A 17172-nucleotide genomic window follows, 5' to 3' on the forward strand; every position below is an offset into this window, starting at 1 on the left:
GGAGCCGAGGCGCCGGGCAGCGCTGGAGCCGCTGCCATGACAACCCCGGGGATGCTGCCGGCCGGGGCCGGGGTGCTGCTGCCGCCGCCCCCCCGCGTCCCCCCCGCCCGCCGCTGAGGCCAGCCAGGGGCTCCGGCAGCCTGACATCCCCGCATTCTGCATCCCGCCGCTGAGGCCAGCCAGGGGCTCCGGCAGCCTGACATCCCCGCATTCTGCATCCCGCCGTCCTCTCATCCCCATCCTGCATCCCGCCTGGAGCAGTCCCCCGGCAGCGGGGCGGGAGGAGAGGAGCTCCTGGGCATCCCGAAGGCTTTTGCTCGCTGTGCCTTCTTGCGCCTGGACACCTTTGCTAGCTCGCTTCGGGGGTGTTTTTTTGGGGTTTTTACTGGTTTTTGGACTGCCCCCGCCTCTGGACAAGCGTGCGGGAGTGGGGTACAGCCGGGCCCCCCCGGCGCCTCCTCGCCCAAGTGAGCCTCGGACTGCTGCCCGAAGAACCGGCTCGCCCAGCACCTTTGCCACTTCTCCTCCTCCTCTTCCTCCTCCTCCCCCCGGCCCTCCCGTCCTCCTCCCTCGCCCGAGGACAGCGGGACTCCCTCCGATGCCGCTCGGCAGGCTCAGCGCTCGCAGCCAGCCTTGCCGGGGGCTCTCCTGATCTCCGTGGAGCTCCGCAGCGCTCGCCCCGGTGGTTTTGCTCCCCCCCATCCCTCCTCTCCACCCACCCCTTCCCCCTTTTCGCCTTGTCGGGTGTGTTTTTTGCCTGTTGGAAAAGTCCCCGCTGCCCAGGATGGGGGTCGGTGGGTGCTTGGCCCTGCCCTGGAGGTGCCTGGTCGTCCTCTGTCTCAGGCTGCTCTTCCTTGTGCCCGCAGGAGTGCCCGTGCGCAGCGGAGATGCCACCTTCCCCAAAGCCATGGACAACGTGACAGTGCGGCAAGGGGAGAGCGCCACGCTCAGGTAGGAGCAGCTGGACGGGGGCTTTGGGGGGTCGGGGGGTCCTGCTTGCGTGGTGACTTTGGGGTCGTGACTCAGTTTCCCCGCGGGGGATGGATGCGCCGTGCCGGTTGGCGGTACAGGATGGTACCGGGCAGTGAGCTGAGAGATTAGAGTGCCGGGGGATTGGGCTTGGGCTCAGCCCTCCCAGTTGTCTTCGGGAAAGTTACTGGGGGATGAAAAATAAGGGAATGTGATTCCCTTTTGGCGTCCTGCCCCACAGCAGTACGGCAGGGGCTCAGTTGCTGTCGGTACCGTGGCTCGGGCACTTCGGCTGCGTTAGGTGCAGGTAAACCCTGCTCTGCTCCCTGAGTGCAGTGCCCGGAGTGTCTCCATCCATGTCAGACCGCCCCAGCCTGGGGAAAGGGCGAGCTGTTGACCCCCTGGTGTGGCTTTGTGCCTTTATCTCAGGTCCAGACCCGCTGGAATAGGGAAGTGCAGGACGGGGCTGGCTCCGGGCAGGTAAATGCTCTGCTCCTTAAAAATCCCCTTGCTCCAGAGGCAAGGGGTTGCTATTCCCTGGCAGCATTCCCTCACTTGGAAGGGGAGAGATGGGGGCTGGGCGTTGCACCAGGGTCCTGTCTCCTGCAGCAGCGATCCGAGGGGTTCAGGGGCTGCCAAGGAATCCATAATTTTGCTCAGCATAATTTCTGGGACATCTTATGCCCAGACACTCGTCCCTGTCCTCACAGCAGATGGGCGCAGTCATCCCAGAGGATGTTTGATAGGGACATTAAAAATCAAAAGCCGGGTTTTAATTGCAGCGCTGGGAAGCGACGCTTGCAACTCCGGCATGCTCAGGAGCGACTTTGCTCCTCCGAAGCATCGCATAGGTGACACCAACATCTGCGGGGCCAGCTGGGTGTGTGCAGTGACACCGCACTCCTGCTTCACGCCAGCCGGTGGAGAGGGGCCAAGCCAGGGCAGAAAAAAAGCCCCGGAAGGAATTTCAGCAGGAATTTTCCTGCGACTCAGTTGTTTGCAGCCAAATCTTGTATCCCCCCCGCCAGTGCTCCTGGGAGGGTGGGAGCTGTGTTGTGGTCATTCCTCTGGATTTGTCTTGCATCATGGCACGACTGGGCAAAGAGGCTGGAAAATGGGTGGCAGAGGATGGAGGACAGAGTGTCTTGCTTAGGAATTTGAGCTTGGCTTAAAAAAGTAGTAGCCTTTCTTTCCTGAATCGCTGTGTTCTCCCAAGTGCCAAAAATCTTGCAGATCCTGCTGTCAAAGAGGGAGGGGTCTGGGCAGTGAAACACACGGGGTGGCAGCAGCTGGGTGGGTGCTCTGCAAACTTATGGGAAGAGGCTCTTGTGGGGGCCTGCACAGGGTTTTGGGCATAGATCAGGGGTCTTGATCCGCAGCACGGATCGAGGTGCTCTGCCCTGGCACTGGGTGGGTGCTGGTGTTGGAGGAGAACAAAGGGAAGCTTGGGTGAGTCAGCAGGAGGGATTCTTCTGTCAGGGAGTCTTCATAGGAAGGGGGACAAATCCTGCCCCTGGGAGGTGGCTCTGGGGAGGGAGAGAGGACAGCAATGTGCCATCATCCCAGAGCTGCCATGGGTGCGTCCCAGTAGAGCTGGGAGCTGCTCTGGTGGCAAGGGATGTCTGTGTCCCCTCGTCAATACAGATGTCCCCCAGGAGAGGGGCACGTGGGCTTTGGGATGTGCTGCCTGTGCAGATGCTGTTCCCACTGTGCTGATGGCATTCCTGCTGTCCTGCCCCTGGAACGGGGATTGCTCTTGGAAATGAATGGCTTACTGCCACTGCCAGCTCGGTGCTTTGCTGTGGTGACAGAGACATGCAGGAGTGTGGTTTTGCCTGGGCATTTGGAGGTGTTTTCCTGCTGGTCTGAGGTGGGAGCAGTTGGCCCAGCAGGCAGTGGGACATTGCTGCATCTCCCAGTCAGTCCCAGTCATGCTGCACCGTGGCAGGAGCTGGGAGGAGAAGAGCATGTGAAAAACAGAGGAAATCAAGGAAGCATGAATCTTCCTGCCTGCTCTCCTCCCAGCCCAGTGTGCCTGCCCATTGATCTGTTGTGGAGGAGTTAACTTGTGCAGAATAGCAATTCTGCTACAAAGGCTCTGGCAGACCCCAGCGATGCTCCTGGACACCTCCTGCTCAGCCCTGCATGGGTGGCAGTCGGGGAAGGGGAAAAAAAATCAGGTCTAATCCAATCCCACTCATTTCCATGCAAGGTGGGAGGACAGAGAGCTGCAGCCAAGGATTTGGAAGGAGGGATGTTTCTAGAGGTCCCTTCTTGGTGTTTCACAGATGCCAAAAGGGAAGAGCAAGCTGAAAACTCAGCAGCAGAACTTGCTGTTTCTCTGGAGCACTTGGAAAGTCCTGTCCCACCCTCTTCCCGAGGGAGAGGCTTTGGCTGTTGGAAATAGGTTATTTTATCGGGGTGGCAGGTGCTGAGGAGCCCGAGCTGCTGTCGAGCAACCATGCTCTGCCAAGAGGCTCTTTTCAGCTCTGTCCCTCCAAGCAGAGCAAATTTAGTGCTGGGAAAAAAGCTGGATTGAAAGCTGCAAGGAGATTTCTCTGTTGTAAAGGCTTTGCTCCGTACGATCCACTGGAGGGAATCAGTTTAGGACCAGAGACATTGGAGGTGTTCAGATGTTTCCTTCTATCTCGTGATGTTTCTGCTGGAGGGTACAGGCATGTCACAGGTACCAGCACTTTAGATCACTGTATTAAATTTAAATCAAGCTTTAGATGTTGGGTTAGGGCTGCAGTGTGGGATAGAAGGGGTAGGATTTACTCCTGGAAGCAGCAAAGCCTGCAGGAATAGGGAAAGGGTTGGAGGGAGTTGTGTCCAACAGGACCGTGTTTTTACCGATGGGTGTGTTGGTCCTGCCTTTAGGGTTACACTGAGGAATTGTGTGCAGGTGAAGGTCAGAGTTTTCTGTCCTTCCTCGTGACCCCAAGCAGAGATCATGAGGATGAGGCTGATTTTCATCCCCTCCCACCAGGTCCAGGCAGCTCTGCCCTCACCAGTAGCAAGAGGTTCATGCTGGAGAGGACCCATCCTGAACTTCCATGCAGTGCTTGAACTGAGTCCGGGCATTGCTGAGACCTTTGGAGCAGCTTTCTGGGCACCAAAACAAACGGCTTGATTATGATTTCACTTTAATTGGCATCAGTCAGCGCTTTCCATGGTGAGGATCTGAAATTCCCCTCAGCAGCACAGGCGCCTGCATGGTGTCTCCCCGAATCTGCCGGTGCTCCTCTCTCCATCTCCTCTGGTTTCCTTGGCAGGGTGATGCAATGCCTTCATTTGTTCGCCTCTTTGATCCCAACACCAAAAGTTAAATCTGAGTTAAACATGAGGGAAAGCTTTTTTTAACCCTGATGTTTCCCGTGGTTTCCACTCAGGCTTTGAAAAGGGCTGTGAGCTCTGTCACTGAGCTCTGTCATTCTTTACCTAAGCCTGTTTTGCAAATTTATTTGGCCCCTGTTGTGCTCTTGAAATAATTTTGGAGAAATGATGACTTGGCTGTGAAACAAAACAAAATCAAGCATGTTTGTTCGATGGGTGCAAACAGAAAGTGCTTGTTTGCTAAGCAGAAAAGACTATTTTTCAGAGATGGGCCTGTTTTCTATGACTCTTTGCTGCCCCATCTTTTCCCCTTTATTCACAGGAATTTGTCTCGCTGTGTTTTTATTGTGTAATAGAAAAATAGGGATGATCTCCAATGGGTAAATGTGGTTTGTTCTTGCACCCAGGTCCTGGGGGAGCCTTTGTGTCTCCCCCAGTGTTTTTCCTGCCAGCATTTGAGCGAGGGTGATTCTCGCTGAGGTTTTGGGCAGCTGCCTTTGTGGTTTGCAGTCAATGAGTGCAGAAATCCTGTGGAGAGAGGAGGCCAGGGGAACCCATTCCAGGCTGTATGTGCCTGGGAAAGCCTTGGCTGAGTCATGGGGTGTTCAGGGGGGCTAAAAGAGCAGTGCCCAGCACCGGGGTGGGCTCCTGGTGTGAGCAACAAAAGCCAGACAGGGTTCTGGTGGATGAGGATGATGATGAAAGGGGCCAGCCCTGATTGCTAAACCTCCTCTGGTTGCTGCCCAGCTCTGTGTCCATTTTGCTCCAGGCTCCCACTCTGAGCTGCAATAACCCCACTGAGGGAGTGTTGCTTGTCCACCCTGTCCCACCAGCTGAGAACACCCCAAATTAGGTATTCCTATCTCCTGCCCTGCCCAGCCAGCTCCCCCACTTCCCTGCACAATCACCACATTCCTTATTTCCAGATCAGTGCTCATCTGCCTCTTCAGGGCTTAGACCTGTGGAAAAGCCAGCCCATTCTGATGGTCTCCACACCCAGTACCTGGTAGTTTTCATCCTGCTGCAGTTACTTATTTCAGAGACTCCTGATTGCTCGCCTGCCTATTTCCCAAGCACAAAGTGGGAGATATAGCTGGGGCTTGCAGAGGCCAAGGTGTCACACCTTTGCTTTTCTCAGTTCCTGGGCAGTAAAGGAATTCTGAGCACCTGGGATGGGCTGGGAGCAGCTTCCAGCCGTCTTGTGGGGATGGGGTGAGGATGGAGCTAAGCTGCACACTTGTGTCTTAACCTAAGTTAATTCCCCCAATTCTCCAGTATCTACTACCTTTGCACTTCTCCTTCAAACCTCTCTCCTTTTCATCCTGAGGTTTAGGGAATAAACTGAGGGCTGTGGTGACCCCTCCTGCATTAAGGTGAGGAAGGAGCAGAACGTGTTCTGCATCCCTCATGGGATGCCACTTCACCCCTGCCTCTCTCCTTCCCCTTGTTGCTGGGTCCTCCTGGTCAGGGTTTTGTCCCCACATTCCTGGAGATGCCCTGTGGGAGAGGCTGCAGGAGCCCCACGTGCTGGGTTTGTAGCTCACGAGCCGATTGCTTTGCTGGCGATGGCACGTTTCTGAAAGAGGAGTTTATTACCAAAGTGACATGTCAGCAAATCTCTGCCACCTCTCTCCCATCTCGGAGATGGAATCAGCTTAAAGTGGTGAAAAAAAATTGTCATATGCATGGATTATTCTTTTTTTTTTTTTTTTTTTCCCTGAGTGCAATTTCCATTTGAGATGAGACAAGCTCCTGATTGCTGTGCCAGAGGAGGGTTTCCCTTTATAGCTTTCCTGGTAGAGCTGCTGCCTCTGGTTCACTGGAGCTGGGATCTTCTAGGGGACAAGTGGGCTTTTGCGGAACTGTCATCTCCACCTTGGCTTAAGCATCTCACATCTGGAAAGGCTGAAGTCAAACAGGCTTTACCTTGCGATGGGGAAGGGAGGCCAGAGCAGCCCCATGGGTGGCCAGTGGAGGCATGCTGGGGTGGGGTTTCTAAAGCTTAAGGCAGGCTTAGGAAATGGATTTCCAGTTGTCAGCCCTGCCCTCGGCTCCTCGTGTGACGTTAGGTGCCCTCCCAGGCCCTATAAATGTCTTGATTCGTGCACAGCAATTGCAACGCTTCCTTTCTCTGCTCCATGAGTCATCTGCTTGCGTTGCACTCTCTTTGTGGCAGGATTCATCCCTCTGCAAGGAAAATGCTAAAACTGTCCTACTGGAGGGCACCAGGGTTGTCCACCCATGTCCTGCCCTTGCTTGGGGTTTGAAGAGGGGACTGGGAGCTTTGTTTGGTTGGACATGCCAGGGAATTGTCATTTTGAGGGTACCTGGTGTGTGGCTGGGGTACTGCAGAGCTGCTGGGAGGGTGGATGGTTAGGTGGGAACTGAAGTAAAATCAGGGATATCGGGACCTGGGGAAGCAATGCCTCTGTGGGGCTGCTCACAGCCCCAAAGCCTGCTCTAAAGCTGTCTCACCAGCACCACGAGATGATGTAAGCCTCAGACTAGAGTACTTGTGGGTGCCAATCTGAGGGATGGCACCTGGCCTCACCTCTAGCCTTTGGCTGCCCTGATGTGCTGTCCCAGTGCCACCCTGGCAGAGCCCTTTGGGCCACACTGCTGCTGGCACTGCAGTCCTGAGCTGGCAGCTCCACGTGTGTGTTAACAGAGGTGGCTTGGGGATGTGGGTCATCTTCAGCTTCCCCAGGTATTTGTCACTTCTGTTGGCTTCACTGGAGTTACTCCAATCTATGTCGTTGGAAAAATCCTCTTCTTGATCAGACAGAGTTGTTTTCTTCCCCCCAGGCCTGCCAAAACCTGCCACTTTGAGCTCAGACACCCTCATTTTCCTTCAGAAGAAAAAAATCAGGAAGGAACTAATCTACAACCACATCAGTGGGAGCCTGGGCTAATAGAAATTGTAATGAGAATCCAGAGCCAAACAAACAGGCAAATGGGGAAAATGCAATCCCACTGATGCGACAGAGAGATTTATGCCAGCAAAGGGGCTGATCCAGTGCTCATTAATGTCACCACGCGTCTTTATCCCAACTGTAATGGACTGGGGATCAGGTTGGAAGACAGCATTTCAGTCTTGCTACAATATGCAGACTGTTAACGGGTTGTGTGTGGAATAGCAATGTGGAATTCCTTCTCCTCGGGGTTTGCTCGTTGTTGCATGCGGCACCTTTGCAAAGCAAGTGGGAAACACCTTCTGCTCTCCTTGGGTTTAGTTCTCGGAGGTGCAAGGCTGTGAAAGAGCCAAGTCTGAGGCTCAGGCTTGGCTGTGTGGTTGCTGCAGCGTCTGCTGAGACGCCAACAGCATCTCCATCGTGAGGATATTAAAAATCCTGGTTTAAATAAGGATTCTTCAGCTGCTGGGGAGTGGTGTTGGCTGTCACCACCACAATCACGCTGGGAAACATCCTTAGTTTATGTGCAAAGTGAGGAGGCAGATGGGTGGGTATGGAAAATCTGTGGGCAAACTTGACTTTACAGCTGGATTCTTCTCCAGAAAAATCAGGGAGAGAACTGGGACAAGGTCTGGAGAGCTGAGCCTGGTCTGAAGGTGGGGACACCTTTGGGGACAGTGCTGAATAGGAAAGGACACCAAGGGTCAAACAGGAGAGGAGTGAGTCCAGCTCTGCATGTCAATGAGGACAGAGTAAATAAGGGATAAAACCACCTTCCAACATGAGCAGCTGGTGAAATATCACAGGATTTTTTTCCCTGAGATGGGAGATTTTGTCCGGCTCTGTGCCTGCAACCATAAATGGCTCTGACACCTGTGTCTGTTTTATCAGACACATGCAGAGCCCCGGCCATGATCCAAACATTCATTACTTGGGATTTTTAAGTCTCTTTTTCCCTTTTTTTGTCATGGTGGGATCATTATTTTCGCAGCTTCACATCCTCAGTTCAGCAAAACCAGCGTGTTTTTCAGCCTCATGGTTTTTACACATCTCTAATAAGAAGCATGAGAGGAAGCTGTTGAGAAAAGCAAATTCTCAAAGGTATGAAAGGAGGGCAGGGCAGCCCCAGGCTTGGAGACGCTACCAAAACTCAAGGTACTTTGGACCTACAGATAGGCACAGCACTAATATTTGAAGGCATATTTGGATTCTTATCCTTCAGTCCTCCAAATTCTGTTCTTTATGTGTCGAGGGCTTTATTCCTTAAATAACCTTAAAAACCATAAAGATAATTTTTAATTATCTTGCATCCTTTTTCCTCTCTTGTAGTCCAGTAGAAAGCTCTTGAGGAGCTCAAAGGAAAGGTGACTGAGGTGAAAATTCAAGGAAGTATTTTCCAAGTCCCTTTTCTTCCATTACTATTCAGCAGGCACTGGGAGAGCACCTGCTTCTATTTTCATTCAAAAATTTCAGACTTTTATAATTTATTCAATAAGAAAATACTTTTTCTTTTTTTGATTCAAACCCAGATATTTTTATTAAACAATTCCTTTCTTTCTTGCATACCTAGACTGGAAAGGATTTGACTTAGAATTCCCTTGTTGGGGAGAGGGCAGGTTTGGGTTTGCTTGGAAAAACAGTGTTTCTTTCCTTTTATGTGAGTTTGTGAGTGCAGTGAAGCATCTTCTCAAATGTTACAAGAAGTTCTCTGATGAAGCTAAAGCAAGATTTGGTTTAAAAGTGTTTTATAGGAAATAGTGAGATTCTGATTTCATTCAGTCTCAGAAGGGAAGGATTTCTGGACACACACAGTTTCCCTTTAGCTGAAAATAAATCTTTCCCTACTCACCTCAAAACTGCTTTACATCTTGGGTCAATTTTTCCATCAAACTTCATCTCTGCCATTGCTTACTGCTGTGGAAGAACTGCTTTGTTTTGTATCAGACAAAGCTAATTTTGAATGATGTGTTCCAAGGCCAAATTTCCAGCTGGTCAAGGCACGTCAGGACCCTGTTTGCTCTGAAAACTTCCACAGTGTGGGAGTCAGGGAAAAACGTGGCAATGTTGGAAGAGAGCAGTTTGGAGGCTCCTCATGGTGTGTGTGCAAGTGATGTGATTTAGTCCTCTACACACACAAGGACACAAAGGTATCTTGTTGACCTTGACCAGTGAAATTGAAGAGTCTCTTCCCTCTCTTGCATTCTGTGGCAGGGCAGGATGTGGGGGTCGGTCTCTTTTCACGAGTAATGAGTGATAGGTCAAGAGGAAACAGCCTCAAATTGCACCAGGGGAGTTTTAATTTGGATATTAGGGAATATTTCTGTACCAAAAGGGCTGTCAAGCACTGGAAAGGGCTGCCCCAGGCAGTGGTAGAGTCCTCATCCTTGGAGAAATTTAAAAGCCATGTGCACGTGGGACTTGGGAACACGACTGAGTGGTGGCCTGGGGGAACGGTTGGAGTTGATGGTCTTAGAAGTCTTTTCCAGCCTGAACAATTCTGTGGTCAGAAAGTCAAAGTCCCGTCCTGGGTGGTTATTGCTTCGTCATGGAGGTGGTTGGTCAGGGGGACGCTTTCACTGGTGCATGTCTGCTGGGCTCCTAAATTTCTCCTGTTGTCCTTGTCTCCTGGAGGATGGCAGTTGCAATTTCCTTCCTGGTTCCAAGCCAGCAGCTTGCAGACTGTTGACATTGCTCAGCAGACACGGGGCCTTCACCTCAGACACCTCTGTGAGTCTGAAAACAACACAGACATTTTTGGCCATCCAGAGGTGCTCTTGGTGACCTCCATTTGTTCAAGTGGCACTGCCTGAAATAATCTGAACTACTGAAGGGATCACAGGGTGATCAACATCCTCTTGGTCCTTCTAGAAAAGGCTGCAGGCTTGGTGGCTGTGCATTGTTAGGAGGAACTTCAAGCACCTTGATGGCTCTGACCCTCTGGTGTTGGTGGGAGCTGCAGGATGATCCCCTTGCAGGATTGGTGGGAAGGGAAGGAGAGGAGGTGCAGGTGATGCCCTGAGCTGTGCCACCCACGCTGGAAAGGGAGGCTGTTGAGAGGCACCGTGGGGCTGCCGAATGAGCACGCCGGGGACGTGTCAGCTCTTCCTCTCAGCTTCCCTCCGCAGCGCCAACTGTCAGTAATTTAACTAACGTTTTGTAAATAAATGTGGCATTCGGACAGCTGTCACCATGCCTGTTATAAACACTCCCTTTGTCACTAAAAGCTGGCAGTACTGCTCCGTTTCCCCTGCACAGGCAGCCACCACTGCCAGTTAGCTCCCGAATCCAGGGCTGTCAAGGAATCACATGCTGGGCGGTGGCTGGGACACCGTGGCTTTGCACAGGGAGCCTGGTGAGGCACTGCCAGGGCCTGGTGAGAAGGCAGCTTTTGCATCTCGAAAATAAATAAATGGCCTGAGCAGTGAGCAAGAAAACCCATCTGAATGTGGCTGTAGGGCTGGTTCTCAGCCAGGAGTCTGGGTGGTCCAGCTGCAGTGTCAGTGGTGGCACTTGGTTCTGCTGCCATCTCATCCTGGCTCCGTGGGAATCTCCGATAGGATCAGAGGGGGAGCTCAGCCAGACCCAGGATCTGATGTGCTAAGGGTGTGATTTGGTACCAGCATTGTGAACGCTTTTCACTTTGAGCAACCTGCTCTAGTGGAAGGTGTCCCTGCCTACGGCAGGGAGTAGGATTGAGATGAGTTTTAAGGTTGCTTCCATTAACCAAACCACTCTGGGATTCTATGAACAGTGGGCTACTCACTCATCAGGATTTGGTTTTGGGAAATTTGGAGTCTCTGGGACTGGTTGGATTTGAGTGGTGAGATTAGCCCTTTGAGGTCTGCCTTCTGTCCATTGCTCAGCATGCTTGTCCTATCAGGAGAGGATTCTACACCTCCAGGCAGTCAGGATGCTTCTCCTACTAATGAACAGGACTGGCACACGTTGCCCAGAAAAGTTGTGGCTGCCCCAGCCCTGGAAGTGTCCAAGGCCAGCTTGAACAGAGCTTGGAGGAATCTGGGATAGTGGAAGATGTCCCTGCCCATGGCAGGAGGTGGAATAAGATGATCTTTAAGGTCCCATCCATCCCAAACCACACTAGGAGTCTATGAACCTGGAGAAGGGATGCTGTTAGGTTTCTCCTTGCTGGGCATTCTTGATTTTGTGCTGCTGTTCTCCTCTCATCTTTCTGGGCCCTGCAGCTCCAAAGCCCCTTTCCCTGGATTTTCTGTTCTGGTGCAGTGTGGTTTAACTTCCAGCTGTCAGCACCTAAGGCCTGGCTGTGCTGCAACCCTGGGTGATGCAGACAGTACAGAAATCAGCACATGACATCTCTCTCCCTCTAAGCTGCTGTAAAATTAGCTTCATCTCAAGTGGCAGAAAATGATCATATCCTCGCTTGAGGGCGATGAAGAATATTCCTGAGTCACTGCTAGTGATGAAACAGGCAGAAAATCCAGAGTGATACACAGCTGCCCACTCAGTTCTAATCGCTGGGGCCATTTGCTGCTGCAGAGCCTTAAGACACAGCTTCATCCTCCTCTCCCTCCCTTTCATCCATCACTTCCCATGGAGGCCGGGGCTGCAGATCCCAGCAGGAGCAGAGCAATTTCCTGTCCCACCAGCGAGGCTGCAGGCTGTGAGCAGCGTGTCCTCTTTCCCTGTTCCTCTGAGACGAGAGGAGGGGGTCAAAGCTTCCCTTTCTTACAGGAATCAGAGGAAATATATGGAGCCTATCCTTCTCAGGTCTCCTCCTTCCACACTGTGATCCTGCAGTCTGGGAAAAACTCTTCTCTGAGCTCAGCCTCCTCTCCACAAATTTTCCCTGCTGTCTCTGAAGCAGCTGCTGTGCCCACGAGGATATTTCCTTTTTGTCTTTCTCCTGCATCAGCTTTAGTTCAAAGCCATCTCCCTGGATTTTTATGTCTTGGATAAAGCCACCCTCTTCCCTACAAGTGCCAGCTCAGTGCTTGGGAAACCTCTTGCCAAAATTGCTGGTGACTAAGGCCAAGAAACCCCTTCAAAACAGGGATGATCAGAAGTAAAGTGCTGTAATCCTTCTCTTCCTTGCATATGCTCCCCGGCAGCATGGTAACAGGAAGGACTCCTTGAAGGATGCTTCCTGCAAACCCTGCCCTGCCAGCTTCCCCCAGTTTCAGATGGAAACCCCCCACGCTCCAGGGGCAGGTTGGAGGTTCTGAATTGCCTCCTCCTTCTGGTTTTCCATGTGGCTCTATCACCTGGTTCAGCAGCGTTTAGAGGGAAAACTGTAACAATCCTCCAGTTCATGCAGGTGTTTGAATGAACACTCTGTTCTCCAGTCAGGGCTTGTCAGTATTTATCCCTTAACCTGGTTTTCAGATGTTCTCTATCCTGCAGATTTGCAGGATATGCTATTCACACAGAACTCTCCTGGTGTCAGACTTCTGCTAGGATCGCTTCACCGCTCCCGCCAGCCTGCCACGGGAATTAAGCAGTGCTGCCAGCAGAACAGGGAAAAATGTGTCGGAGCACGGCTTCTGCCAGTGTCAAATAAAAATATTGCACAAGCTCGCTTCCCCCCCAGAAACTGCTGCACCAGCACGAGTTTCCTGCACTGGTTGACCAAATCTGGGCAGTTTTCTGTGAATCCTGCTCCCTTCCATGATCCCAGAATGCTCTGCATGCCAGGCAATTATTTGTCAGCACAAGCAGGTGCAGAGCTGCAGGACATGGGCTGAGCATCTCGCTTTGGTGGTTATTCCAGCACACAGCCGCTTTATCCTCCCGTCAGGCAGCACCAGCAGCTTAATTTCCTGTTTTCCTCATATCTTTCCCCCAAAAAACACAGTCTGGATGGTGTGGTTTGGGTCAGGTTCAGTAGGAAAACAGCAGAGCAGTGTTGAAATGAGTATAGGGCTGGGAATTTAGGGGTTGAGTGTTATAACAAAGCACCCCCTGAGCACAATTCGTTCTGCACGTGTCAGCCATCGGCACACGCAGAGACCAAATTTATGTGTGTGTGTATCATGGGATCATAGAAATTCTCGGGCTGGAAGGGGCCTTAAAGATAATCTAGTACCAACCCCCAATATGTAAATAAATATTGATATTTATATGCAAAAAATGTAAAACGTATAAAGTTTTGTTTAAAGATAAAGATGTGTTTATATTTAGATACCCTGTGAACAAAGGTACAAGTGGGGAGGAGTAATTCTTGCAGATACCTGGTGAGAGAGGCAGTACACAGGGATAAGGCCAGGGGAGATAGAGCAGATGGCAAGCCTGGATGCCACAGCTATACCCTGGAAAAGTGCTTCTGTGGAAAAGCAGCACTGCGGGCTCCTTTTGGGAGAGGTGAGGGGACAAGCCTGTTGGTAAATGCTCCAATCTTTTCTCCTGGTGCTGCCAACTGCTGCTTTTTTCCACTGCTGCGAGTCTGAAACCACCCCACTAACCTCTGGCAAAATCAGGGGATAACAAGGATGGAAGGCCGACTTTGTTTGTGGCATTCAATTATTTATTTTTTTCCCTGGCTTGGAAAGGAAGAAATAGAGTTGGATTTCAAGTGGAGTTGTTGCAGTAATGGAGGAAAATGAGATCTGCTCGTCAGCTGCCTTCTCCTTCCTCGTGTCCCCATAAATAACCTCACTCAGAGACAGCTCAGCTCCTACACAAGGGACAGAGATGGCTTTGGGCTCCTACTTTTTTTGCAGTGGCTGGAGGGTTCCTTCCCTACCCTTCCCTGCTTGCAGTTCCCCTCCTCAGAGCCCCCTGCTTCCCCAGGCTGCTGTCAGGTAAAGCAGCTTCCCTTGCCTGATGGAACAAAGGGGAATGGCTTCCCACTGTGAGAGGGCAAGGTTAGATGGGATATTGGGAACAAATTCCTCCCTGTGAGGGTGCTGAGGCCCTGGCATGGGTTGCCCAGAGAAGATGGGGCTGCCCCATCCCTGAAAGTGTTCCAGGCTAAGTTCGATGGGGCTTGGAATAACCTGAGATAGTAGAAGATGCCTCTGGCAGGGGGATGGGACTGGATGACCTTTGAATTTCCAACTCAAACCATTCTGTGATTCCATGATTCCAAGGATTTTTGGCTAGGTTTGACATGGAGTTTAGCCTTGTCTGTAGCTCATCTGCCTTAAAGTCATTCACACCTTTGTGGATTAATGGAAGAAAGGTCCAGGTTTCCCTTTTCCCCTTCACCATTCCTGATAGCTTTTGTGAATCAGCTGCCTGGTTTTGGTCAGGTTTTACAGGGAGATTACATTCCTACAACTCCCATGAAAACAGTAAAGCCTGAGAGACCTCATTATTCCTCTGAAGTAATGACAGAACGAGCTCAACTCTAGTACGAGACACCCGAGAATCCGTGTGGGTGCTGGTTATCTGCAAAACTCAAGGGAAGAGGGAGCTCCGCCCTGGGCTTGCATCATTTAAGGTTTAAAATGTGTAGGAAACCACACGTCTTCCATGCAATGTGTGGAACTGCTCATTAAATGCAGCAAGGAGTGCAGGTGGGGAGGGGTTGAGCGCTCCAGATTGTGCGTAAGGAAAACTGCAGAGCTGATGTTGTGTTGGTGGAGAGGAGCTGCCATCCTGGTGTCAAGGAGAAGAGACAAAAGCTCAGGTCTTTGTGCTTAATTCTCCTGCTCTCAAATGGGGGATGCTGCACTGAGCTCGGCTGAATGGGAAGACTGCAACAGCTGGTGGCTGTGGCATTGCTGGAACGGGCTGGCTCACCCTTCCCTCCGCTCAGGAAAAAATAAAATAAAGGCAAAAAAAGGCACAAGAGCACTGACAAAAAAAAATAATAAAGCCAGTAACTCGCTTTCCAGAAGTTCCTAATGCTGCAACAGGCAAAGCACTGGAGATAAAAGAAATATAAAAGCGAGGGAAAGAGGGGAAAAAATGCATTTATGAGCTCTCAAACTAACAGCATGCAACTCTCATATTATTTTTCCTCCTTAGCCTTTGAAACAGAACAACGGCCTGGAGCCTTCTCGGCAGATGGACAATGTGCGTGCCTTAACCACTTAACAGCCATTAGCCTAATTTCACGTACTGGAGCCAAATTAAATAATAAGTAAGAGGCTATGAAAAGCTGGTTTGGAGGCTGCGTTCCTGCCTTTCACTTGATAACCTTCTCATAAACAGATGCTCTCTCTCTACCCTATTAACCTTGTCTGAGAGCGGGGAGGGGGCTTTGGTGAGGCAAACAAGCCAGACCTTGTTGGGGAGGGGGGAGATGAGCTGGAGGGGCCAGATGTGGGGGCCCTGCCTGTTTTGGAGGCTCCTCTCATTTTTGTCCCCGATGCCCCGGCCCTGGAGAGGGCCCTGAGCAAAGAGCCCGTTCTGCGGTTGCGCCCGGGTCATTGGAACGTGCCAAATGATTCATCTTGATCAGCGAGTCCATCTGTACCTGCTGGGTGAGGCTGCACCACCCGGAGCTGATTTTGTGGACAAATCTGCTTTACTTGGAGGAGAGGGGAGATGGTGCTGATAGACACTAAAGGGGTGGTGGCCACGAGGCTCAGTGCCTAATCCCTCCCTGGTTTTGGCTCGGGGGTGCTGCTGCCTCCTCCGTCCTCGCTGTGCCACCAGCTCGCCCTTTCCGATGAAGTCATTTTGCTGCTCTTTGCCTCTTTCCCCCTGCACTGAAATAGAAACAAAAGTACTTGCTTAAGCTCTGGGATTTTGGGAATATTAATTTGCAAAATGCTTTTGACGCGGCTGTAGCGCTGGGAGGGTGAGGCATGTGCAGGTGTGTGCAGAAAAGGTGTTCTGCATTTCTTTCTGGCTGTAAAGATTTGGGAGTGGCTGCCCTATTTCCTCACCACCCCCTACTAACTCTTGTTCTGTGCTTTGCGTCTCAACTTTAGACCTTTAGAAGTTTTCAGGGGATTATAGATGACCATGCAGCTATTTTTGGTGAAAGCTTTTATTTATTAAAAAGCCATCTTCCCTCATTAAGAAGATACAATGATGGGAAATAGATGAGCGTCTCTATTACTGGCGTCTGGCGTGCTGGGCGAGCCCGGGGCCGCTGAGATCGTGTGTTTTATGCCCTCCCTTGATGCAAGAAAGGTCTTGAATGGAGCCAAGAAAAATTTGGTGCAGGAACCACCTAAAATTTGCTGCATCAGTCATTCCCTCACCCTGCCTGCAGCATCCAAGGCCCTTGGATAGATGTGGGAAGGTTTGGTGCAAGATCTCCTGCAGTTCCTTGGTGCCGGCAGCAACTTGACTTTTCTCCCGTGTTGGCTTTCCTCCTTTGTCTGAGTTGTCACACGGGCTCTGATTTCATATGCAAAATCCATCCTCTGACTGGCACGGAGGCTGATAAAGCCGGGGTTCTTTTAAGTTTACTTCATTTTAATCCAAGTAGGAGTCAATGATTTGCTGCCTGTGGTGAGGGTGTTTGGAAAGGCTTTGTGCTGAGTGGATTCTCTGAGGTTCAGATGAGGATGAATCTCATTTTCCTGTGGCCTTTCCCTCCGTGGGGCACTCGCAGCATCCCTCTCCTGTACCTGGCTGCCTATCTGCACTAGACTTGCAGGTACTTAATGTCTTTGAGCCATCTGTTCCTCTGTCAAATTTAGTTAAAATTGGCCAAAGGCTTCACGAATTATTGGGGAAGATTGCTAGACAGAGGTGTGCAGGTGAAAAGCACGATTGAATAAGCTCATCCCAGTAGGACTCAAGGCTAAAAATGTATGAGGGTATGTTATTTGGAGACAAGGCAGTTTGGAAAATGGGATCCACATCCAAATTTTCCCCAGCATGAGAGATATTAGATTTGAGTCTATTTTTTGGTGCTGTAGAAAGCTCCTTGGTGGAGATTGACTTTGCCTTAGGTGGGATGTGGTGCTTTATATTTTATTTCTGGTAATGCATGGCTTCCTGTCCAAAATGAGCCCCATCCATGCTTTTCCAAAGCTCTGATCCTTACCCCAAGATGCTGCAGCTGTATTTTCAG

At 51.1% G+C, this 17172-nt stretch overlaps 1 protein-coding gene across 8 annotated transcripts in view; it reads left to right on the plus strand.

Annotated features, from left to right (window-relative positions):
• Positions 1–17172, plus strand: part of LOC137462053 (protein CEPU-1) — a 357852-nt gene that overhangs the window by 218343 nt on the left and 122337 nt on the right. For 4 of the 8 annotated variants that reach the window (XM_068172041.1, XM_068172044.1, XM_068172043.1 and 1 more), the window contains exon 2: positions 867–951. In XM_068172041.1, coding sequence (XP_068028142.1) covers positions 867–951 — 85 coding nt within the window. Of the gene's footprint in view, positions 1–335; positions 952–17172 lie in introns of those variants that run through there. The other 4 variants (XM_068172040.1, XM_068172042.1, XM_068172046.1 and 1 more) reach the window with 3 other exon arrangements.

The sequence above is a fragment of the Anomalospiza imberbis genome, chromosome 24 (genome assembly GCF_031753505.1).
Source record: "Anomalospiza imberbis isolate Cuckoo-Finch-1a 21T00152 chromosome 24, ASM3175350v1, whole genome shotgun sequence".
Lineage (NCBI taxonomy): Eukaryota > Metazoa > Chordata > Aves > Passeriformes > Viduidae > Anomalospiza > Anomalospiza imberbis.